The 24218-nt window shown below is 36.3% G+C and overlaps 1 protein-coding gene across 2 annotated transcripts; it reads right to left on the bottom strand.

Annotated features, from left to right (window-relative positions):
- Positions 1-1297: 1297 nt before the first annotated feature.
- On the bottom strand, positions 1298-22610 carry PCMTD2 (protein-L-isoaspartate (D-aspartate) O-methyltransferase domain containing 2). Of its 2 annotated transcripts, none has more exons than XM_031951846.1 (6): positions 22523-22610; positions 17612-17943; positions 11226-11328; positions 9832-10003; positions 6138-6261; positions 1298-3415 (listed from the first exon to the last, which is right to left on the bottom strand). In XM_031951846.1, exons 2-6 carry the CDS (start codon positions 17916-17918, stop codon positions 3033-3035), a joined length of 1089 nt encoding a protein of 362 aa, XP_031807706.1. In that variant the 5' UTR covers positions 17919-17943; positions 22523-22610; the 3' UTR covers positions 1298-3032. The 2 variants fall into 2 exon arrangements, with proteins under 2 accessions (XP_031807706.1, XP_003757597.1); XM_003757549.4 differs by lacking the exon at positions 22523-22610 and adding an exon at positions 22113-22516.
- Between the last annotated feature and the right edge of the window lie 1608 nt (positions 22611-24218).

Genomic DNA, 24218 nt, shown 5'->3' with positions numbered 1-24218 from the left:
TTTCTATTGTGAATGAGTTTAAAATAAACTATCAATTGAATGGAAAAAACAATTTCAGAAAAGAAGCAGAAACAAAAAAATCAGTCCAATTCTATCATAAGAAAGTGGGTACAAACATAAAAAAAAAGGAATTTCACGAATTCTTCAAAAAGAGTAAGCTGGTGAAATTCTTTTAAAAATAGCACGATACAGAAGCAATGCTAAGAAGGCTAAAATGTCTCAACTGCATTTATTGATATATGATCTATACACTCATGTATATGAGCTCAATAAAATTCAGGTTTCATATTACTTGCAAGTTCCAGATCAATAAAATTGCTTTTTCTTCTTTCTATATACAAATTTTGATTTTCAACTTACATACTTAAGATTTATACATCTGAAATTTGCTTTGCACAAGTCTGTGACCTTACTACTTGTCAAGACTATGTCACATAATATTTAAAACATAAAAGCAAACAGAAGTCAGAAAACCAAGTTACAGTATACAGTATTCCATAAAAGGGCTTAGACTATACAAAAACGTTATACTATCCTTAATCTGTGTAGAAACTGAAAATAACCTATTATACTAACCTACAGTGCAAGTGGTTAAGCAGAGGAGAACCTTATTTACAATTCCCCTTTATTTTTGCAGGCTCAACACCACACTATTTCAGTTATATATTACACTTAAAACTCTTCTATCAGTTTTTCTGCTTTGATAACTGCACAACTGGACATGAAAACACAAACTGCTTGAATATTTTGGTTTTTAAAATATAAAGGGAAAACCATTTTTTATGCATTTTAAAGAGCGTTAAAAATCCTAAAGTAATTAAAAGGCAAATGTGGTGAAATTTGAAATTCTTATAGAAAAAATTTGAAGATAGCCAATGTAAGGGTATTAATTTTATAACAAATTTCACATTTCTCAGATGAATATTTACTGCAAAGTGCTTATATCTATATAAATTATATGTAAATGGCTATATATGTGTGTGTGTGTTTTATATATATGCATATATATATAAAATCATCTAGTTCATGTGTATGGATGAATATATATATGTATGTATATGTATATATGCATGTATGTATACATATACATATGTATATATACACACCCATACCCATTTGTATCAATTAGATTTCTCTATACTAGGACCTGCAAGCAATCAATTGGTAATTTGAAAATTGAAAATCTTGGGAGATGAAAATTATGAATAACCTTGACACTGAGCCAAAAGGCTAACGAGTATAACAACATGTAAAGTTTCCTTAACAGCCTAATTTTATGAGCTCAGGACCAGACATACCAACTTTTCTTTTTTATTTGGCTACACAGATTTTAATTTGTGGTGAAAAAATTGTCAGTACAGAGACTAAAGATCTATTGAGTAACTTTAGAAAAATAGCTACATCAACAGAGACCAGTTAGATAGCACAGAGACACTAGAGTTTACCCTGCAATTTCAAAGAGCTACATAAATATTTAATCACAAGACAGTCGATGTGAATTGTGTGTTTAAATCTTAGACACTTTGAGAGTTTGCATTTACTGTGTATATCTTAGGATAGTCATGCCTTTTAGGACATGTAAAAATGACAGTGAAGGAAACAAAAATGAACAAATACACTTTGGATCAAGCAATCTAATTCCAGTGTATCTCAAAAGTAGTCTTAAGATAATTGAAAGGTTTTTCAGTCAGATTATCTTGAAGATTAGACCATTTTCTTCACTAGTTTAGAAAGATTGAGAACTCTTTCCCCCTTTTACTTTTACACTCTTCATAATCTGGGAAAAGTATAATTTACAATTCACTGCAAGTTAAATTCATCTAACAACTAAAATTTTAAAGATCCATTTTTTAAGAAAAATTATTTTTAAAAAAAGTCTAGTTTTGTTGGAACTATAAAAGCTAAATCTCATTACTCTAATCTAGTTACAGAAAAATACTAAACTGAGGTCAAGAAAGCAGGGACTGTCTACAGGCAACATTGCCACTAATTACGTTCTGAGATTTTTCATCTTCTATACATTCTGAGGAATTGAATGGTCAATTGCCTCACAATGATATCAGTTTCCATTCTCAGGTCAACCATCAGGGTCTGTATTGCATATTCTTAAAAACATAAATCATGTTAACTTAGAGATAAAAGAATCTGCGACATCTCTCAAAATAACCTTTCAGGAATTTCTAACACTATACTTGACAAAGTTTTCAGAACTTAGCTTGTAAACTGTTCAGACAAGAATCCGTATAGGATTTCACCTACATATGATCCCCACTATGTATAAACAAAGTTGGGAACTTTGCTGTATTTCTGATTTGCTTTTTCTAATTAACATCACTATCTCTTTAGAAAATTTACAATCTGCAAACTCACAAAAACTTATCTATTTACTTATTTATAATCTAGTTAAACAGGTTTCTAACAATATTTTCCAATCTAGTAAACCATATGAGGAGTCAAACTCAGTGCCAATGATTAAAGGCAGATACCACTTAAATTCAGAATTCAAACCTGGAAATTTAGAGTATCGCCCCCAGAAGTGATTTTGTGTACTTGTAAAATTTGTGCTTTAGGTGGGGGTTTTGGAAGAAGCAAAATAATCTGAATCAGCAGTTTTCATTTTAATTATACAATATATACTATGTTATGCAACTTTGTTGCAGAGTAGTCTTTAGGGTACTGCCTAGAAACTTTTAAAATGGAATTTAATTTTAAACCATGGCTGGAAGACAAAATAGCCTTTTGGAGGTGATTTTCTTTCCCCTCAATGGAAGAAATATGTTTCTAGGCAGTTTGCATTTACCAGGTCACTTTTTTTTTTTTTTTTAAAGGAAATCCTGCTATAAGATTAAAAGAAAATTAGCACACCACCAGGAAACTAGGAGAAAAAAATGAGGATGTTTAAGTATACAGCAGCCACATTCTCCAGCCAATCTATGCCAGGGGTGACCATGTTAACAGTTAGTCATATACATGTTGTCAGGCTCTCACCACTTCCCCCCTTATGTATCTTTTTCTTAATATAAATAGAAGACTTATTTTTCTCTGTAATAAAGCAGGTAATATTTCAAAGGATCAGGCAGGGGCAGACTCAAGACCTTTTCTCTCAGAAAGTTTACAGGAGGATCTGGCTTCATTTCAGGCACATTCTTTTCCTCCTCTTCCCTCCTTTCTTCTTCCACATCCTCACAATTGTTGTTATCATCAGAAGGGTTGGAAATGCGACTGGCAAAGACTTCTTTGTCCAAGAAGACAATAGTTTCCATTCGACGACGGCGAACTCGCCTTCGCTTAAACCTGGGAGGATTTTTCAGTCCATTTCCACTTTTGCTCATTGTTTCTTGATGAATTATCTTTTTAATAGTTCCTCGGATTGCAATTCGAGCTAAATCTTGGAGGCTACGAACAGCCAATGGAGCTAAGATAAAGAAGAATTTAATCAAATATCAATAAGAATTCAGGAGAATAAAATTTAATGAGATAATGGCTCACTCAAATATATGCAAATTAATTAATAGCTACACCAAAGTCCTGAAGGAAATTATTAAGATCTTTTTAACACAGAAGAAATAAAATAATGGTGGAAGTTAAGCAGATCTAAATACATTAACCAGAAATAATCAGAATTCTTGACAGTATAAAAATACTCTAAAGATTATGGTAAAGGGGCTCCATTCAAGTTATCCCAAGACAAACCTAGAAAGAATGGCTAGGTTAATGTCTATTAAAGTCTCTACTTGTATTATATAAGTAAAGAAAATAAAGGCAGAAGGGAAGGGAGTCATTTTTGGGGCTGGTAAGAGTTCTGACATATACTAGCTGGATGTTCCTAAGCAAATCACTTTAATGTTTTGATACAAAAGAACATTCTTTAAAATTATAAATTACAGAAAAATTTTGGATCTATATCTGTGGAGAAAATGTCTCTAAAAGGAGTCTCCCTTAGCAAGAAAATCACAGGTCTAAACCAAAAAAAAAAAAAAAAAAAAAAAAAAAAAGACAAAGGAATGACAGACAAATAAGAGATATTATAGATCCATGAAGAACAAACCACTCCAAACTACCTGCATTTTCTTTTTTCTAACATGACGAATAGTCTTAACAGGTCAGGAGAATATAGATATTGTGTAAATGAATTTTATCAAGTTATTTGACAAATTCTCTCATGGAATCCTTGAAAATAAGAAAAAAAGAAAAGGACAGGCAAGGAGGATTTAAAACTGGCTGAATGACCACACTCAAATAATAGCCATTAATATGTTGTAGTCAATCTGTAGAGAAGTTCCTAGTGGATAGAGTTGACTCCTTGTCCCTTACCCTGGCTTGGTCAACAGTAAGTATCAGCAATTGAAATAAGGGCAGAGACGGTATGGTAATAAGATGTGAAAATCACTCCATATTAAGAGGTAAGACTACCTATAGTCCAGATTCCTAAAGAGGGGCCAAATCTAATAGAGAATAATAGGAATAAACCAAGTTTTATACCTGCTTTAAAAAAAAGTCAATATGCACAACGTGGGGGAAGCTGGCTGGACAAATAATATGAAAAAAACTCTGTGAGGCTGAGTGGACCGTATGCTCAAGAAAGCTAACAGGGCTTCCATCAGATAGATTCAATGATGAGAGGCACAGTATCCAGGTAAGGGTGCTGAGGGTCTCGCTTTCCCCTCTTTAGAGGACATCTAGAGCAACGGATTCAGTTCTACACAACACATTTTTAGGAAGGATATTAATAAGTTGGAGAACATCCAGGAAAATGTACTCCAGCAGTCCTTCTTCCAATCTAACCCCTATCAATATTATGCTGGGAAATAATCCTAAAGAGACAAGGCTGTCCAGCCCAGCCTCCTCAATGGAAATTATCAATAGAAATGTCACAAGGAAGTGAGTATGTTTAGACTGGAAAATCTATAGGAACCTGAAAATTGTCTTCAACTAACTGAGGGTCTATCATGTGAAAGAACAGGGTTTAACCTTGTTCTGCTTGGCTTCAGAGGGCAGTAATGAGTGGGAGTGCACATAAGCTGGTACAGGGGAAAATGTCTTCCTGACTTTTAAGAGATGTCCAAAAGTGAAAGTGGCTGCCTCTGGAAAGAAGAGGTTCTCTTCATTTGGTGTGCCTATTTAGGTACAGATTGCCCTCTTAGGGTTCCCTCCAACACTTAACATTCCATGATTCTGGGTTAGTGAACTATATGGTCTGTCATATTCTGTAGAAAACTTCTCTCTATGTGTATCTCTGTGTCTCTTTCACACACCACACATATCACATGTCACATGAAGATTATTGAAGTAAATTCCATTTCCATGCTGAATTATAAGAAAAAAAAACAAATGGGGCTCTATGTTGTATCTTGTTTTAAACATAAATATATATCACTTGGTTACAAAGATAGAGCAGTTAGTCAATGACAAGCAAGAATATTATGAAAAACTTGTATTTCTGCTTAGGGATGAGAAGTTTGAAAGATTGACAATTATTTGATAATTTGACAAATTGTCAAATAATCAATAATCAATAAAATGGCTCAATTAAAGTGTGTTTAGTAAACATTAAATCTAATAGTCAATTCTATCCCTTTATTAAAGATAAGAGGAGGAAGAGGAAAAGAGGCAAAGGCAGTATTTAGTGTGGGCACAACCAGACTGTTTTGTATGAACTCTATGGTGGATGAGAGTTGGGAAGATGGGGAGTGAGAATTAGGATGACCATCCATGCATGGACCAGCAGAGTTTCTCTGCATCTGACTTTTTTATCTTGGAACTAACCACACTGTCCACTTTCCCAAGCAATCTTAGGAATGTACAACTCCTGTGATTCTGTGATTAAATTCTTTTAGCTTTCTCACACTTTCTACTCTCTGTACCTTCCAACTTCACAACTCACAATGTATTCTCAAGAGGTTTATAATAAAAGGGAAATTGATAGTCTAGAGTGGGAAAGAAAGTGAAATCTGATGAGTAGGCAAATTCATATGAAACTCTTGTCTAAAATTCAATGGCAATCAATTATAAATTTTTAAAGGTTTTCTAGTTGAAGACAAAATATGATCCATGATCAAAATTTTCAAATAATTTTTGTGCCAGTCCCTGATCAAACAGAACAGAAAATTAAACCAAATACAGATCTTTGTACTTACGCAATTGCACAAGTCTTGACTTTCCTGAATCTGAATGACTGGGCTGGATCAGAGGAGCAAAAGAAACAGCCAAAATCTTTTTGGTTTCCCAAGCAGAAGGACCTGTTCGAGTTATTTTAGTCAGCTGCCCAAATACAAAATGAGAAGAGTTTTAAATATTTCACTATTATGCAAGGAATTTAAAAAAATTATTCTTAAAATCAAAAAGAAAATAAAAAAAACACATATATCCTTTGACCTGTGAGAATGTAAGCCCTCAAGTTTGTCTTGGTATCCCTAGTGCTTTGTGTAATCCTTGGCATATAATGGTACTTAATAAATGCTTGTTGATTGCTAGATAAGAAAGTCTAGCTAAATAAAAAATGATGAAGGGGCAGCTAGATGGCACAGTTGATAAGAGCACCAGCCCTGGAGTCAAGGAGAACTGAGTTCAAATATGATCTCAGACACAACACTTATTAGCTGTCTGATCTTGGGTAGGTCACTTAACCCCAAGTGTCTGTCTGATAAACACATACACACACACAGAAAAAAAAAAGTCAAAGTACAATCAAAAGATCATAGGTTTAGAGGACAAAGGGATGATAGAGGTCATCAAATCATTGATTTGATAAATGAGGTTAATGGGCTAGGAAAGTTAAAAGTCATTCTAATCAACTGAAGTATCTGAGGCAAAATTTGAACACAGTCCTTCCTAACTCCAAGTCAGCTACATTACATTGTTTCCCAAATAATTCAAATTTCCAAAGTGCCTTGAGGTTTACAAAAAGTTTTTCTCATAACCACTACAAGTATTAATACTGCAATTTACAGACATAGAAAGCAAAGTTCAGAGAGATAAATGACTTGTTTCTATAGATACACAATAATGATGCATCAAATCCAGAATTCAAACTCAGATTGCTCTTGAACAGCATTAATAGGTGATCCTCATAGCTGCTAAAAATGACTCAACTAAAAACCTCATTACAATTATTTTAGCTTTAACATGGAATTCAGAACAACCTTGGAATTATTCAAACTATGCTCTACTTATAACAGTCCTGTGATAGAGATCATCCAGCGTGCAATGATTCTGAATGTTCCCAGATTGCTAAACTAGGTCAGAGTACTATTTTGGCTCAGAAGAGGTGTTTATGTGCAAGTCTTAGCTAATCAAATCCAAGCTAGTAAATAAATCCTCTAAGTAAATGAGATTATAAAAACTGCAAAGATGAAGAAGACAAATAGCTTTTCCCCCTGAAACTTCCCTGTTGGTTAAAGAAAACATGAGAGTTAATTTCACTTTCTGGAGTACAGTTAGATTGAAAGCTCATATGGATAAAAACCAGAAGAATGAGTAGCTAAAAGAACTTTTATGGTAATATTTCATACTGCTAATGCATATTGTATCACAATGTTTTGGTTCAGAATATGGAGTCCAAGTACTTTCCAAAAAGCAACTTCATTTTGTTGTTTATATTGGTGTCTTTTCTATTTACATTTTAGTCATAGCCAGAAATACTCCTCTCCTTAGTTAGTCTTTCCTAAGGGAAAAAAAAAACCCAACTAAACAAAACCAATTGACATGAAAACTACATCCATGGTCTCTCCACTAATCTAAAGAAAGAAGGAGATACATATTTCTTTAATGCCATCTTTCAAGATCAAGATGGGTCATTATAATTACATAGTATTCAGTTTCCAAATAGCAATATTTTCACTGTCTTCTTGAGAATGTTAACAACATGCACAAGGCCTTTAGGAGTTTTTAAAGGAGAAATGGGTCATTAATTCATATTTTAAAAGTTTAGAATTATTAAATGTTTCCAAGAAACATCATTTAAAATTACAACAAAAACTATACTAATGCAGTCTAGTAACTTAAAAGAAAATAAATTCGTTTCTTCCTAAGCCTATTAATTATAAACTAAACACAATGTAAAAGCATATGTATTATTAACTAAAATCACTTTTATGCTGTTTTGTTAAAATATTTTGGGAGATGTGTGAGTTAGGTGGAGTTTGTAGGTCATGTCAAAACAAAATTTCTCAATTTAAAAAACAATGTCCACCTAGAAAATGTTAAATTTAAAACTGGGTATCTTTATTCTGCTGTGACAAAGGCAAACACATCTCAACATTTATTTTATCATTATTCGATGGCCAACATTTCTAAAAAAAGACATTGCTTTTACTAAGATCACAGTTTGTTATTTTTCTGTCAAATAGAATAAGATGACTTCTTGATCACTGGCAAAGCCAATGGACATTTTTTTGTCTATGTATCACCAACTCTACCTCTCTTTCTGGATTTTCTGCTCTTAGAACTTCAGAGACTACTTTCATGAATATAATGGGGAGAGTATTTGGGGGTAAAAAAAAGGTGGGTTCATATCCAAGCTCTGTTCTTGCCTGTGGAATCTTCAGCAAAACACTTAGCCCTTCTGAATCTCAAGCTTTCTCACTAATAAAAAGATGCCCTCTTTCCAACTCTAAATCTGTCCCTCCTAATCTTATTAATTCTCTTGCAGTTCTATTCCTTCAGTTTCCTGATCCTCTTCTTAATACCTTAATGCAGAAATTCTTCAAGAGTCCATCCTCGGTACTTATCTCTTTTTGCTCTTTGCTTTTCCCCTTGGCAATCTCATTGACTCTCTGTTTCAAGTATCATCTCTCTTCAATTTATTTGTTTCCCTTTAACCTCTCCCCCAAGATGCAGACCCATCTCTTTAATTGTTTATAATTCAATTAAAATTTTTTTTCTGAACTAAAATACTTTAAAAGAGTATGTTCAAATATATAGCAGATTACATAAAAAGGATTCTATATGAAATTGTGAATCTTCATTTCATGCCACTTGCTTAAAAAAAAAAATGATAAATTCCACTCATTACTTAATTAGCAAATGTTTACTGAACGTTGTGGAAAAGATCTGCTCCTAAAGGAATAAGAACACTGCATGCCTCTTAAAATCAGATTTACTTAAAGGAAAAACAGTATCTTTCTCATAAACATAAACAATAATGCTGTAATCATATTACCACTATGCTATATACAAAATTATTCGTCAAAATAGAAAAAAATGAATACTAATAGTACAGCAGGAGTAATTGTTAATATACCTAATATTATTCCTACTGCAGCAGTCATTTTCCTGCAGCTTTTATAATGTGACTCAATTTTTTTTTCAACACTTCAGGATGCTTCTAACCATGTGTTAATTTTTTCTGGCAGCTCATGATCCCAAGTCATATATGTAAATAGAAAGTATATTCTTAATTTTTTATTAATTTAATTTGTTATTAATAAGTTAATTTACTTATATTATTATATAAATTATACACAAAAGTATTATGTAAATATAAAGAAATATTATTTAATTAGTTTTTAATTAGTTGATTTATTTAAAAGACCTTGTTCAAATATGTAGAATACACAAAATGGATTGTATACGAAACTGTGAATCTTCATTTCATACCACTTGCTTTAAAAAAAAAAAGGATACGATAAATTTACACAAAAGTAGTAAAGAATGTTCAAGTTCTCTATTTTTGAGGTACACAGCTCTTCAGAGTGAATCTGTAATATAATCCTGTATTTTGGTACAGCACAGATTATTAGTCTTTTCATGGCAAATGGTCTTTGATGTACTTAATAATATAGAAGGAAGAAAATGAGGGATAAAGCACTAAACTCGTGAAAGTAAACTAACCTTTTCTTCTAATGGCATGACAAGAATTCCCCCAACTTTAAGTAAACTCTTCATGTAATCTTCATGTTCTTTTTGAACTCCAGCACCACAATAAACCCGATCATATTGAGTACAATCTGGAGAAATCTCCAGACAGTTGCCCGTAACAAAGGAAGGTTCACAGAATTCAAACCTGAAGGTGAAGAACATTTCATATACTTTGTTTATACTGCAAGTCTCTATAATACTATCATTATTCTATCACTTCAACTGTCTTTCGCTTTAAATACACTTATATATATCACTTTATACCTTAAATTATCTTCAGAGATGCAGCATGGTACAGGAAAGAAGCAGTGGCCTGGGAGATAGAAGCCCTAGATGCACTCCCACCTCTGCCACTTTTTGAGTCAGGGGATCTTAGCAAAATCACTCTCCATTTGAGTTTGCTTCCTACTTTATAAAATGGGGAGAGTGCCTTTATACAACTTACCTTTACAAGTCTGAAAATGCAAAATTTATAGTATTATTTAAAGGAAGCCTACTTTATATAGGTATATAAGGAAAAAACTGATGATTAGGGAGCAAAGTGTCTTTTAAGTGGCAGAAGCTAGACTAGAAGCCTAATCTTTTGAGTCCAAGTCAGAAGCTCTTCCTGCTTCACTGCAAATACTCTCAAAAATGTTCAAATATTTGGATATAGTCAGGATGCGAAGATAATGGACTATACTCTAAGGATAAAATCATGGAGTTATACAACACTAATAGAAAAGGCTACAGGCAAGAAATAAAACAGTTAAGCTATTTATCCAAACATTAACTTATTAAAAATATATTTACTTTTAATGTTGAGAATTCTGATAATATAAAGTAATACATAAAACCAAAAGTAGAAACATGAATTTGTTTTTTAAAAATCCAATTACTATGAATATTTTTCTTATTTTATAATTAGATTAGTTTAAAAAAACTAACAAAAAATTTTAAAAGAAATTTCTTAGTGTTATCTCAATCATTAATAATAATTATTTGAAATAATAAGGGCTATTTAAGTCACTATATAAAAGTATATATATTTGTGTATGTGTTAGGAACATATATACAAACTGGAGAATAGTTTCATTCCAGCATAGCAATACAAAAGACAGTTTGCAATTCATCTATGTTTAGGGTTCTACACACTTAAAACGAATCCATTCAAAATACTGGATTTTCAAATCTATTGAGAGAATGAAATCCTGACCGACTTCTAAAACTCTTGATCCTCTCAACTTAGCAACAAGGCTGCTAGATTCTTGTTTAGGATTTATTAGGAAAGTGAAATGAACAATCTCTTTTTTTTTTTTTTTTTAACCATCAATTTGTTAAATTATAATTTACAAACTTGGAATCCAGTTTAAAAAAAAAAGCCTTACTTGTCAAAGCTATCACTTGTTCTGATGAAAAAGTCCAGTTTCTGCTTGGCATATTCTATCACATCTGAATGAAGTTCTACCCCATGATTTACACCAAAAGGACCTAAAATATTCAGGAATAAGAAAGTTATTTATAACCATGGCATGGTATTTCCTCCCCCTCCCCCTCCCTGCCTTATTCTTTATCTATTTGATTCAACTGCAAAATATCCATCTTTTTATCATACTCAATTCAATTCAATACAAATCTCAGTGCCTAGGCACAGAGCAAAGTGCTGGGGACAGAAAGATATGACAAAAAAAATCTTGTCTTTGAGGAGTTTACAGTCTATAGTGAGTGGAGGGGAAGCAACAGATTATACAAACAAAATATATATAATTCAAATAAAAAGAAATGTAGAAGAGGGTGAATTGGAGGGAATTAGGAAAGATTTCCTAAGGGACATGGCACTTGAGCTGAGTCTTGAATGGATTCTCTTCTGGATCTATTTTCCAGTTGTTTTTCCAATGAGGTATTTTACATTTTCTTCTACTTTTTCGTTTCTTTTTCTGTTTATTTAACTGATTCTTGATGTCTCTTTTAAGTTATTCACTTCCCTTTGTCCATTTCTAATTTTTAGTGAACTTTTTTCTTCAGTTAATTTTTTTTTATCTTCAATTCTAATTGCTAGTGAATTATTTTCTTCAGTTAGCTTTTTTATCTCCTTTTGGCCAATTTTACTTTTAAAGGAGTGGTTATTGTTCACTAGATTTTATTTTTTCATTTCACCAACTTTTCAAGGAGTTGTTTTCTTCAGTATATTTTTTTCCATTGCGCTAAATGATTTTTAGCCTCTCTGTAGTTTTTTAAAATTTTGATAAGCTTTTTATTTTCAAAATACAAGCAAAAATAGTTTTCAACATTCATCCTTGCTAAACTTTATGTTCCAAATTTTTCTCCTCCCTTTCCTTCTTCCCTGCCTTTCCTAGACAGCAAGTAATCCAATACAAATTAAACATGTATGGTTCTTCTAAACATTATTTCCACATTTATTATGCTGCAGAAGAAAAATCAGATTAAAAAGGGGGGGGGGGCGGGAAATGAGAAAGAAAAAAACAACAACAAAAAAGGTGAAAATACTATGTTGTGATCCACATTTAGTTGCCAAAGTCCTCTTTCTGGATGGCTGTCTCCATCACAAATCTATTGAAATTGGCCTGAATGATTGTTGAAAAGAGCCAAATCCATCATAGTTGATTATCATATAATTTTGTTGCTATGTACAATGTTCTCTTGGTTCTACTCACTTTTAAGTCTCTCCAGGTCTTTCTGAAATTATTCTGCTGATTATTTCTTATGGAACAATAACATTCCATTACAATCATATACCATAACTTATTCAGCCATTCCCCCAATTGATGGGCAGCCAAGTTTCCAATTCCTTGCTGTGACAAAAAGGGTTGTTACAAACATTTATGCACAAATATCTCCTTTCCCCCTTACCAAATGTATTTTTAAGGAGTTGTTTTCTTCTGTCAATTTCTGTGTTTTCTTTTCCAAAATCTCCTACAATGTTTTCATTTCCTTTCCCCATTTTTCTTTTAACTCTCTTTAAAGATAGTTTTTCATTTCTTTTAAACAAGCCTTTTGAGCTGGAGACCAGTTCATAATACCCTTTGAGGCTTCATCTGGAGATGTTTTGTCTTTAGGGTCCTCAGGATTTGGGTTCTGTTCTTTTCTGTCTATCATAATAGCTATTTCTTTTTTCCTCATTTTAAAAAGTTGAGATATGCTTTTAGCGCACAGGGGAGATTGTCTTGAGCTTCTCCTACAAGGTGTCAGGGACTTCTCACTGCCCTAGGGCAAGTAATGCAGATTTTCCCATAACATCCCTGTAATGCTGGGGTTCAGGGATTCACCATTTGCCTTCTTTAGTTACATTGGAGATCTCACAGCTAGTCTGCTAACCCACTGGCCTTCTGAACCAGGATAAAGTAGCTAATGTTGTTATATTTTGGCTAAGAGCCTTCTAGATTCTCCACGTGGAGTCTCTCTACCGTGGGTCTCCCCATGCCTGTGCTGGGCCCTGTACAGTTGAGATAGACTTTTCCTTAAGTCCTTCCAAGATACTTTTGCTGGAAATTTGCATTCTAAATATTTATGGGTTCTGTCTCTCCAAAATCTGTTCAGAGGCTTGATCTAGCATTGATTCTAAGGGAAGCCAGGAAGAACTCAAGCAAAGTCCTGTCTCCTCTCTGCCACCTTGGCCTCACCCCCCCTTTCTGAAATATCTTAAGAAGCATTTATGGCATGAACTTTTATAACATCAATTAGTATAAAGCTAAATTCAGATTTAAGTAGCTCATTTTTAGGTGTACATATCCCTTAGCCTATTGGTTGTTCTCAACATTTAAACATTTAAAAAAAAAATTTCCCAATTACATGTCATCACAATTTTTAGCCCTGATTTTCTTAAGATTTCAAGTTCTGAATTTTTTTCCTTCTCTCCCTTCCTTTCTTCCAAAAATGGAAGACAATTTGATATAGGATTATACATGTACTACCATGTGAAACATTTCCATAGTAATCACAATTGTGAAAGAATAAATAGATTAAAAGGAAAAAAAATACACAAGAGAATAAAGCAAAAAAGTATACTTCAATCTGCATTGAGTCCATCAGTTCTTTATAGGAATATAAATAACATTTTTTCATTGTGAGTCCTTTGTATTTGTCTTGAATCACTGTGTTGCTGAGAAAAGCTGGTCAAAGTTGATTTTCACACAATGTTGCAGATACTTTGTACAGTATTTTCCTAGTTCTGCTCATTATACTTTGCATCAGTTTGTATAAGTCGTTCCAGATTTTTCTGAAATCTGCCTGTTCATCACTTCTTATTGAACAACAGTATTCCCTTACACTCACATAGCATAGCTTATTCAGCCATTCCCTGATTGATGTACACCACCTCAATTTCTAATATTTTGCCAACACAAAAAGGGCTGCTATAAATATTTTTGCACCTGTAGATCCTTTTCCCTTTTTTTATCATCTCTTTGGGGTACAGACCTTTATAATGGTATTGCTGGGATAAGGGAGTAGCTGGTGTTGCTGGAGGCTGTAGGGGTTTGACAGTTTAACTGGTGCTGAGCTGGGGTCTTAAAGTTGGTGTCTGGTATATGTGCTGCAAGTTGTTTCCTGGGGGTTTCACTGAAGCATTTGGCTCTGGCCTGGTGGCTGCCTGTTTGCCTGGGGCTCCGCTGAAACACATGGAAGGGTCCTTGTTAGCCCTTCCTTGTTTGCTTTGGCAAGCTATCTGTTTGCCCAGGCCTGGTAGATCTCCAAACTGGAGTCTGACTGTTCTCTGGCTGTGCTAAGGCACGGGGGGGCGTTGTTCCTGGTATTGGCATTTGCCTGCCTCGTCATACTGAGGCTGTGGACCTCCCACTGGTTTGCTGACATGGGACCTGCTGCTGACTTGTTGGGATGCTTTCTTAACTGGACTGTGTTCCCCTTTTATTCAAGCAAGACAGACTTTTCTTACCAATCTTCCAAGTTTCTCGGGCTAAAAGATTGTTTTCTTTGTTGATTCTTCTGTTCAAATGATCGTTTTGGGGCATTATTTTAAGATTGTTTGGAAGTGAATATGGAAAAGTGATTCACTCTTCCATCTTTACAGTGATTCACTACTTACTCCACCATTTTGGCTCCTGGATATGGCCTCAACATTTTTATGTGAACCTAGTGATGGTATCTGCTTTCTATTCAATTTTGCAATTGTATTAATAAAAAGGAGAATTTCATAAGCCAACAGTTACAAAATTACAGAATTATGGGATGATGAATTTTCATAAGGATAACAGCACTCACATGAAGAAATAAGGACATAGGGAATTTAGTCATTAAAAATCTATTATATTATACTTACTTCTGTCCTAAATAATATAGACAGGAAAACCAAAATAATTTTTAAATGGTCAGTTGAAATGGAACTAGCCTCTAATCTGTGGATGGCCAAAGCCAAAACACAGCAGGCTAGAGATAGGAGAGTAAGGACACAACCAGAAATTTAATTAATTTCAGAGTGAGGAAAATTACACCTGCAGGTAGAAACCCACCTCCTAAGAAGAGGACTTATAGATCCTGATACTGGGGGGCACACACTTATATACATGAGAGCAGTTGGCCCACAACACAATCATCCTTAGATCATGAGATAGTTCTCATACTTAGTATTTCTTGGGACAATACAGATGTTCTTGGGTCCCATGGGAACAGCCATTGTCTCAAGGCTGGGTGGTCATGGCCACCCTGTGGGGTACAGAACCAGAGTTCTATGATGTTACCTGTCAATGCCAAGGAACAGGAATTGTGAACATGAGTTGGCCAGCCCTGAGAAATAAGGGGAGCAAATATCTTAGTGCACATCTGGTGCTGTTCCAAGTAACACACTTTGCTGGGGGTGATGCTATCTAGAGCACAGAGGATTACTGTTATGCCAAGCTTGGGGCACAGCCTGCTTGCTGGCCTTAGGTCAGAGAAACAGGTTATCTCCAAAATACTTTGACAAAATAAACATATCCTCACAACACCACCTATATGTTAAAAAGCCCAAATCCCCATTTGAAAAAAATGCAACTGAAACAATAAAACCTAAAGTCATTACAACAGAACAGTGTAGCCCTCCTTATTGTTCCTCTCCCCCTAAATAGAATATAAACGCTCTGAAAGCAGGAACAATTTGTGTGCATTTGTATTCCTAGGACCTTGCACAATTTCTGGCATAAAATAGACATTTAATTAATTCCTGGTAATTGAGATAGATAGATAGAATGAGTATGAAGAAGAATTTAGAAACTTTTAAAAAAAAGTTATCATTAATCCTATTTTTGATCCATTAGAGTGAGGTTGTAAAGCTTTTAATCTATGATTCTCCAGTTTTCTTTGGAGGCAGAAGATATAGTACACATCTGGGAAGCTGCTGGCCAGCTTAAGAGGTTCACTGGTCACTGGCTCTCCTCCCAAGAAAGTGGGCTACATCCAGTCCTACTAGATTTCAGATTTCTGAAGGCAAGGATCTCAGCTAATTCACTGTTGGGGTTGGCTGGGTTTTGCTTTATTTTTGTTTTTTAGAAGATAGCATTTAATAGTCAATTACACATTAGTTGAATGGATCTTGAATAAAATACAAAACAAACATTTAGCACCTACTATATCTAGGGCATTGTGTTAGTTATTGGGGGAAATGTGAAGTTTAGAACAAGCAAAGTTTGATGCCTTTTAAGAAGCTTATGATCTAATAAGTCACCAAGGGATGTAGTTATAACTGTAATCAGGTAATAGGCAGAAGTCTATTAGTAATGAGGGGCTTAGGAAAGGTTTCATAGAGAAGGTGGTATTTAAGTTGGGTTTTAAAAGAAGGGTAGGAATTCAATAAGCAGGGAAAGGGATATCATTTTTAGTCCAGGGACAAACTTAAATAAAAGCACATTGCCAGAAGAGCTTGGTAATCATTCAGGGACAGGGAGTTGTCAATTCTGGAACAAAGAATATAGAGAAAAGAGAAATATAAGGTAAGAGTGGAAAGAAAGGATGGCACCAAGCTATGGTAGCCTTTGAATAACAGGTAAGAGTATTTGAATTTTTAAAAAGCAAGCAGCAGGGAGCCACTAAACATTTTTGAGCAAAGGTCTGACAAAATATGGACATTAGAAGGATAATACTAGAAGAAGCACAAAAGATGAATCAGAGGCAGGAAAACTTATAAAGAAGGCAGTCTGCCAATAGTCTAAATGGTTCATAATATAGATCTATACTTGGGTGATGGCATTAACTTAACATTAGGCTTACCTGACACACAGTAAGCCTTAAGTATATACTGAATAACTGATTGATGAGATGATTGGTTATGGTAATGCAAACAATACGTCAGTGATGAGTCTGAGCATATGAATGAAATAATAGGCAGAAATAGGTCAAATGGAGAACTGTGTATATGAGGAAAAATAATGAGCCTGGCTAATGACATCTTTTGTTTGAGATAATACTGGGTCATCCATGTGAAGATGGTCTGTAGGAAGCTGAAAATATGGGCCTAAAGCTCAGAAAAGAGAGGCTAGGACTAGAAATATAGATTTGGGAGTCACCTATAGTGGAAGTGGAAGTTAAAGCTCTGAGAGTAAATTAACATGACAAGAAAAAGAATAGAAAAATTACAGTAAATTGTAAAATTTGGCCATGAACAATGGAAAATAACGATTCCCTTCCCCCACAAGGACTTTATAGCCAATAACATGCCCAGTAGCTTATATTCCTTTTATTTTAAAAGGGTACTTATTGTACTTTAAAATAAATAGTATTGGCAGAGAATAAAGAAACTAGTCATATTCCTACCTATATTCCTTACCTAAAATGAGTCCAACCATAGAACTGAGATAACCAGTGCCACTACCCAGATTCAAGAATGAAAGTCCAGGTTGTAGATCCAGAGCTTCCATCACTTCTGAATATATGCATGGGGCAGAAAGATGAATATTGCCATGTTTCCAGGCTAAGTCTTTATAGGCATTATCTTTAAATTCTTCAAGATAGTAGTCTGCACGGTCAATAGCTCGGAAGGCTTGCTCTACCAGCTCTGTTCGGATATATTGTGCTTCTTTCAAGTTATCTATTAGCTCATCATTGTCTTCTCCAGCACTGACAGCACCTCCCATTTTCAAGGATAATGCTTAGGAAGAGCTATAATTACAAAGGGAGTAAAGGAAAAAGATGTAAGACAAAGAAGACATGAATAAAAGTTTTGAATACATAATTAAGCTATTACAGAGTAAGACCTTTCACCAAACTGGAAAAGGGGGATAATTCTATCAAGCAATCTATTCAATGCATTTACCAGATATGGAAAAAGATTAACTTAGATGATTCTAATCTGAATTTTAAAGACTTACTCTCTTTCAGTAAAGGATATGATAAATATTATGCCACATCAAATTCTGATAAATACTCTTCAAGATATGCAGAACCCATTTCAAGACCAACTCTGACTATTCATGGCTATTCAATACCACAATTATTTATAATTATTAACAAGATGTAATATTCTGTATTCCCCTTCTAGCTTTTTTAAGTGAAAAATATACCCACCTTACATTCTTTCCAAGTGTCTTGGAGGAGAAAACTACAGAGAACCTTGCCTTCTGAGTCCAACAACTAATATACATATATAGTACAAATGGAAACTTTTTCTTAATTTATATTCCTTCTATAAAAAAATGAAAAATTTCCCTTTCAAAATTATCTTTATCCCATTAAAGTAATGGCTTTATGTGACAAATACAATAGCAATTTTTTTTTTTTAAACAAAAGATTTGCTTTCCAGAATTTGGTAAAAAAACTAACCTACCAAGGTAGATTATCATTCATATCCATAGAATTTGTTCATATATTGTTAACATACTTTAATACTGTTTATTGTTGTAATTACTCCCTCTATTTCTGAAAGTACAATGTGAATAAAGACACCCAAATGAAATAGCTGCAGTTCTGACAGTAGGGGTTAGAATTTCCCCCTCAGAATAAAAATAAAAGCTGGCTACCTATAATGATTCTTCCATATTATTTAAGTACATTAAAGATGTTTCAAAAGCTCTATAAGTATGTTGCTAAACATGAATTTCTGTCCATTTTTGCAACCAGATTTTAATTATAGTTAATATTCTTCACAATCAAGATTTATAACTCATTAGTACTCCTTCAAAAAAAATTTACAAGAGGCTGCTTTTCTGTTTTTTCTTAAGGCTATGGTCAATTAGTTCATTTGATTATGATGCATTTGATTCTGAGTCAGCTTCATATGCAGAAAACTGTTCTATTTTCAATCTCAATGAGCAACTTTGTTGTATTTAAGAAAACTAACATGAGGCGACCCTGATGATGCTTTTTCCAAGTTATGGCTTTAACAATTACTTTATTTTACTTACAACTAATACCATTAGTTATCTGTAACTTCTAAAATCATAAAATCAAGCCATGACCTTTCTTAACTAAATTAAAATGCTTTTCCTCAGATCCTGCTTCCTACAAATTATGCCAAATTCAATTTTCAAGGCATTATTTTATACTATTATTTCTATGATTTAGCAATACAATTGGACAAAACACAATGGAAAACCAATCCAATTGAACATTACAAGACCATACAACATGGTCATCCTGTTATATACTGTATCATGTTTTTTCATTTAAAAATTTTCCTCTGAACCCTCCAAAAATCTACTTTTCCTAACTTTTTAAGTCAAATTATAATTCCAATTTATAAAAGCTATCATTTTTATAACTTCTCCAATTTCTGAAAACCTCTTTATCCAATATGTTTCCATAACTCAGAAGTCACAGAATGTCAAGAGTTGAAAGGGATGTCAGAGGTTATCTGGTCCAGTTCTCACTTGCACAGAAATTCCATTTACACTATCCCAAGTCAAGGAGTTATGCAATTTGTGGGTGAAGACTGTAGTAAAAGTGACTTCACCACCACTTGAGGCAACTTATTCAATTCTTGGACAGCTCTAATTGTGAGGAATTTTTTCCTAACATTGAGCCACAAATTGTCTCTGTAATTTCCATTCTTTTCTTTGCGCCTACTTCTGCTGCCTGGATCAGTCAGTCAATAAGCATTTTAGCATTTACTGTGTGCCAGGCACTGTGCAGAACAACATTCATGTTTTATAGCCTAGCCCTTCAAAAACATGTTTCCCTTAAGACCTTTCTTATCCATACTACTTCTTTCAATCAATACTTTTATGATTTGGTTTTTAATCCCCTCAACATCACCCTCCCCTGGATGTTGTCCAGTTTGTTAATGTCATTCCTAAAATGTAATTAGATGCTCCTCCCTCCAACTGAATATAACACTCTAAATGTAATATGACCAGGGCAAGACAAAACAGCACTATTACTTCTTTGGAGGCGGACACAATATTTCTATTAATGTAAAGTAGTCTAAGAACACATTGGTTTGTTAACTGCCAAGATACACATTTAACTTGTATTAAGCTTGTAGTTCAATCAATTTCTCCCAGATTCTTATAGTGCCGGACCATTATCTCCCACAAGAGGAAAAAACTGCATATAAACTAAAATAAATAAATAAACCTGTTGTCATACTCTAGTAGCTAACAAAAAAGAATTACAGAGGGCTTGTTTCTATATATCTCTAATAGACAATCCTAAATTAGGAAGTTAATAAAATATTCTCTCCTAAGTAGTACTCTTATAAAACCAAAAATGATTCACTCCCTAAAATTACTCAATTGCTCTTCTTTTCAAAATGCTCAGATTTCATTCTAACAAATTATCTTGATATCAATGTTCTACATCAATTCTCCATAGCTCAGGTGTTTCTTTGGGGCTCAGCAGTATTATTTTGAATTTTGTGGCTAAACAGCAGTAACTTAGAATAAACCTAAGAATCAAAGCAACCAATTTTTAAACAACAGAGCAAGAGATTTTAATCAGCTATTTAAAAGAACAAATTTAAATAAAAAGGATCCACTTGCTATAGTGTCTTCCTCTCCTAATAAAATGGGCCTTTAAAAAATTTTAATAAGTAATGGTAGGATGTATTTTTGGAGAGGCGTAAAAGGAGGAGAGTATGTAAGTGGAAGGTCTCCAAGGGTTTTTTTTGTTTGTTTGTTTTGTTTTGTTTTTTAAATGCAATCTGTAACCCTTCTGAACTTAAAAGAGATTGCATTCCAAATTCTGCAAAGGCCTAAATGTGGATTAAGAGGTTCTTTTAATCATGCAGGCATCTTCAATCGGTTCATTTAATTAAAGCCTTTAGACAGATATAATCAGTGACCCTCTCAACAGTTGACTAGAGCTACCCTAACCAAAGTTGGTTGTTAAATCTCCAAATTTTTCCCGAAGTCTCAGACTTCCATCAGTTACTCTTTACAGAATTAATATGTTCGAATTATTATAAAACCTTGTGGAAAATGCCTATTTTAAGGGTGGCTGCCTTTCATTGACTTTTGCAGTTGAAGAAAGTAAAACATTTATGTATTAAAGGGGTAGAGGATCCTACTGAGTGGAAATTCCCACCCCGAACCTTCACCTCCCACCCAACAATCCATATGGAGGAAAAACATCTTTAAGAGCTTAAAAGCAACATCAATTATTTCAAATCTAGAGGTAATTTAACTATCTTGCAAGCAAGTCAGAAAAAAGTCAAGAACTAACCTGGACACTTTATTCAATTATTTTCAAATCCATTAGTGATTTAACTGTCTCAACTAGGTCACAGAAAGCAAAGAACTACTATACGCTTTATTCCCAATGCTCAAAGAAAACGGTGCCCGGAGAGGCCCGCTTTTGTGCACAGGATGGGTGACAAGCAGGGAGTGAGTACGCTTGTGCCGGCTTGGGGGCTGCTGAGGGAGCAGCCGCAGCAGGGGGCAGCTGAGCTCCTACCGAACGTCTCAACATCTGGGCAGGGATTTAACCCGAGCTAGGAAAAACCAGCGGGGGCCGCACCACCTGGCCGCCTAAGCAGCTGCCTCGGGGTTTGTTTATCCTAGTAACCAAAACCTGCTCTCAGCAGCCCCCAGAGCAGCAGATGCGCCCGGCCACTCAGCAGGAAACCGCCACAAATCAAGGGCAGGTGGGAGGGGGAAGCGCACAGCACTAGGAATCCCAAGTGCAGGGTTCGAATCCCCGGTCTGTGCCCTGTTTGACCTTGGGTAAAAAGGGAATGCGCCGAGTTTCTCCAAGAGGGCTTTGAAATGCAAAGGACCCTGGAAAGGTTAACCCCCTCCTCCACAATTTAGCACAGGGAGCGACCTTGGGAAGTCAGTCACCTCTCCAGTTGGGTTTTGCGGTAAAGGGACCCGTTATTTCAAGAGCGTACGTACGGAACTCCCACTAACAAAAACGACTCGGATGGGAGCTGCAACTTTTTTTAGAGCTTTGCCCAGGTGCAGGTCCAGAGAGGTAGAGTGACTTGCCCAGGGTAGCACAGCCAAATCTGTCAACGGCAGGACTCGACACCAGCTCTCCGCCCACAACGCCGCGCTGCAGAGGGGGAAGGTCCCTGATTTCTCTGCGAGTTCGCTGGACTGGGGGCATCCCCGCGGTGCCCCGGAGCCCGCCAGCGGAGCCCGCCCTCGGGCCCGGGGGACAAGCCCCCACGTCGCAGGGAGTGGGGTTGCTAGGCAGCGGCGCCCTCCAAGCCCGCCTCGGGGGCGGCTGCCTCCTCCCCGCCAGCCCCGGGATCCCGCCCCCGGGCGTCCGCAGCCCTCGGCGGCCTGGCCGGCGGCTCTACCTCGGGCCTCGGGCGGAGATAGGGCCTGCGCTGGGCTGAGGCCTGGAGGTCCTCGGGTCTCGGCGCTTGCTGCCCCGCCGGGGCCCGGCCCCGGACCAGGCGCCCGAGGGCTCGCCTCCCAGGCTCCTACAGTCCGGCCCCGCCCCGATCCGCCCGACCCTGCCCTCAGCGAGGCCGCCCCCTGCCCCCGATCCGGGCTCCGGCGCTTCCGTCAGCCCCTCACTCAGCCCCTTGATCGCAGCGTCCGCTCCGCCTCCCACCGACAGCTGTAAACATCCGCCCGGCTGACCCCGGGGGTCGCCAGTGCGCCTGCGCCGCGCAACCGCTCAGGCTCGCGTGGGGGAGGCAGCTCAAGGACTCGGAGCGAGGGCGGTGCGGGCAGAAGGAGGGGGCAGTTAAAGGGGAGGGCCGCGGAATCTTAAAGGAGAAGCTGGCGTCTTTGCCGGAGAAAAGAGCATGCGTGGGATTCGGGCGAGGTGGGGGCGGGAGCGAGCGGGGAAGGGGGCGGTGTTCTATAGATGTAGCCTTCCCCTATTGGAAGCGGGATTGTGACACGCCCCTCTCCACCCATCCAGACCCTCCGGTCTCAGAATGCGAGCGGGTAGGGACTTCGAAGCGGATCTCGCTACACTCCAGGCTCAAGTCCCAGCCCTTCCAGCTCTCCTTTTCACCAAGTTTTTCTTTAAGTCCCGCCGAAACCTGCCTTTCTGCCTCTCTCGTTTGCCTCCGGTTATCCCCTCTGGCTAAGCCCTTTCCCCCTAAATCAGCTCTTTAAGTATCTGACCTCCGCTCTCACGTCCTCCCTGGAGCCTTCCTTTCTTCTGGCACGGCCAGTGACACGTGTCCCCGCTCTCTGGTCCACCCCCGGAGCAGCTCTTCCGTGCCCCTGACCCTTTCCTGAAGTGTGGCAGCCGCGTGGTAGTGGGAAAAGGTCTGGATTTATAACCAACGCTCTCCAGAGGGGTCCTCCAACTACGGCCCGGGGCCAGATGCGGCAGCTGAGGACCGTTATCCCCCTCACCCAGGGCGAGGAAGTTTCTTTATTTAAAGGCCCACAAAACAATGTGTGTGTTTTTTTTGTTGTTTTTTTTTTTTTTACTACAGTCCGGCCTCCAACAGTCTGAGGGACAGTGAGCTGGCCCCCTATTTAAAAAGTTTGAGGACCCCTGCGGGCAAGAAATGTGAATTGTCATCGTTATTTGGGATTAGTCCCAGTTAACTAGCATTTACAAAGTGCCTACTATGTGCCAGTCACTATACTAAGCTCTGGGGATACAAAAAAAAGGTGAAAACATTCCCTACTCTCAAAAAGCTCAAACAACTATATACAAACAAGATATGTATGTATATATGCATGTACACGTATGTATGATTAAATCCCACCTAATAAGCCTTTCACAATCTTCCTTAACCTTAGAACTTTCTGAGATAACTGTCAATTTATTCAGCATATGTATGTATATTCATGTATATATACATGTATGGTGTATGTGTGTTTGTGTATATTGTACATGCACACACATGTATATGTATAGCATATATATGTGTCTATATATGTCCAGAGCTTTATATACATGTGTATTTATACCTCAGTGCATATAAACATATGTGTGTATATATATATATATATTTTTTTTTAATTGTATGTATATATATATAAAGTTAAAGGAGTCCCTTCCATTCTTTGAATATCACT

The sequence above is a fragment of the Sarcophilus harrisii genome, chromosome 2 (genome assembly GCF_902635505.1).
Source record: "Sarcophilus harrisii chromosome 2, mSarHar1.11, whole genome shotgun sequence".
Taxonomy (NCBI): Eukaryota; Metazoa; Chordata; class Mammalia; order Dasyuromorphia; family Dasyuridae; genus Sarcophilus; species Sarcophilus harrisii.
The sequence above is the reverse complement of the archived record's forward strand: the minus strand, read 5'-3'. Positions and strand labels throughout refer to the sequence as shown.

What these genes read in the sequence shown, in the direction of transcription:
- PCMTD2 (XM_031951846.1), bottom strand. Translation starts at nt 17,918, where the DNA reads ATGGGAGGTGCTGTCAGTGCTGGAGAAGACAATGATGAGCTAATAGAT. An exon ending in TATGGTTGGACTCATTTTAG is followed by an intron (nt 11,329 to 17,611) that starts GTAAGGAATATA and finishes TGAATATTTTAG; the next exon opens with GTCCTTTTGGTGTAAATCAT. An exon ending in TCATGCCATTAGAAGAAAAG is followed by an intron (nt 6,262 to 9,831) that starts GTTAGTTTACTT and finishes GTATTTGGGCAG; the next exon opens with CTGACTAAAATAACTCGAAC.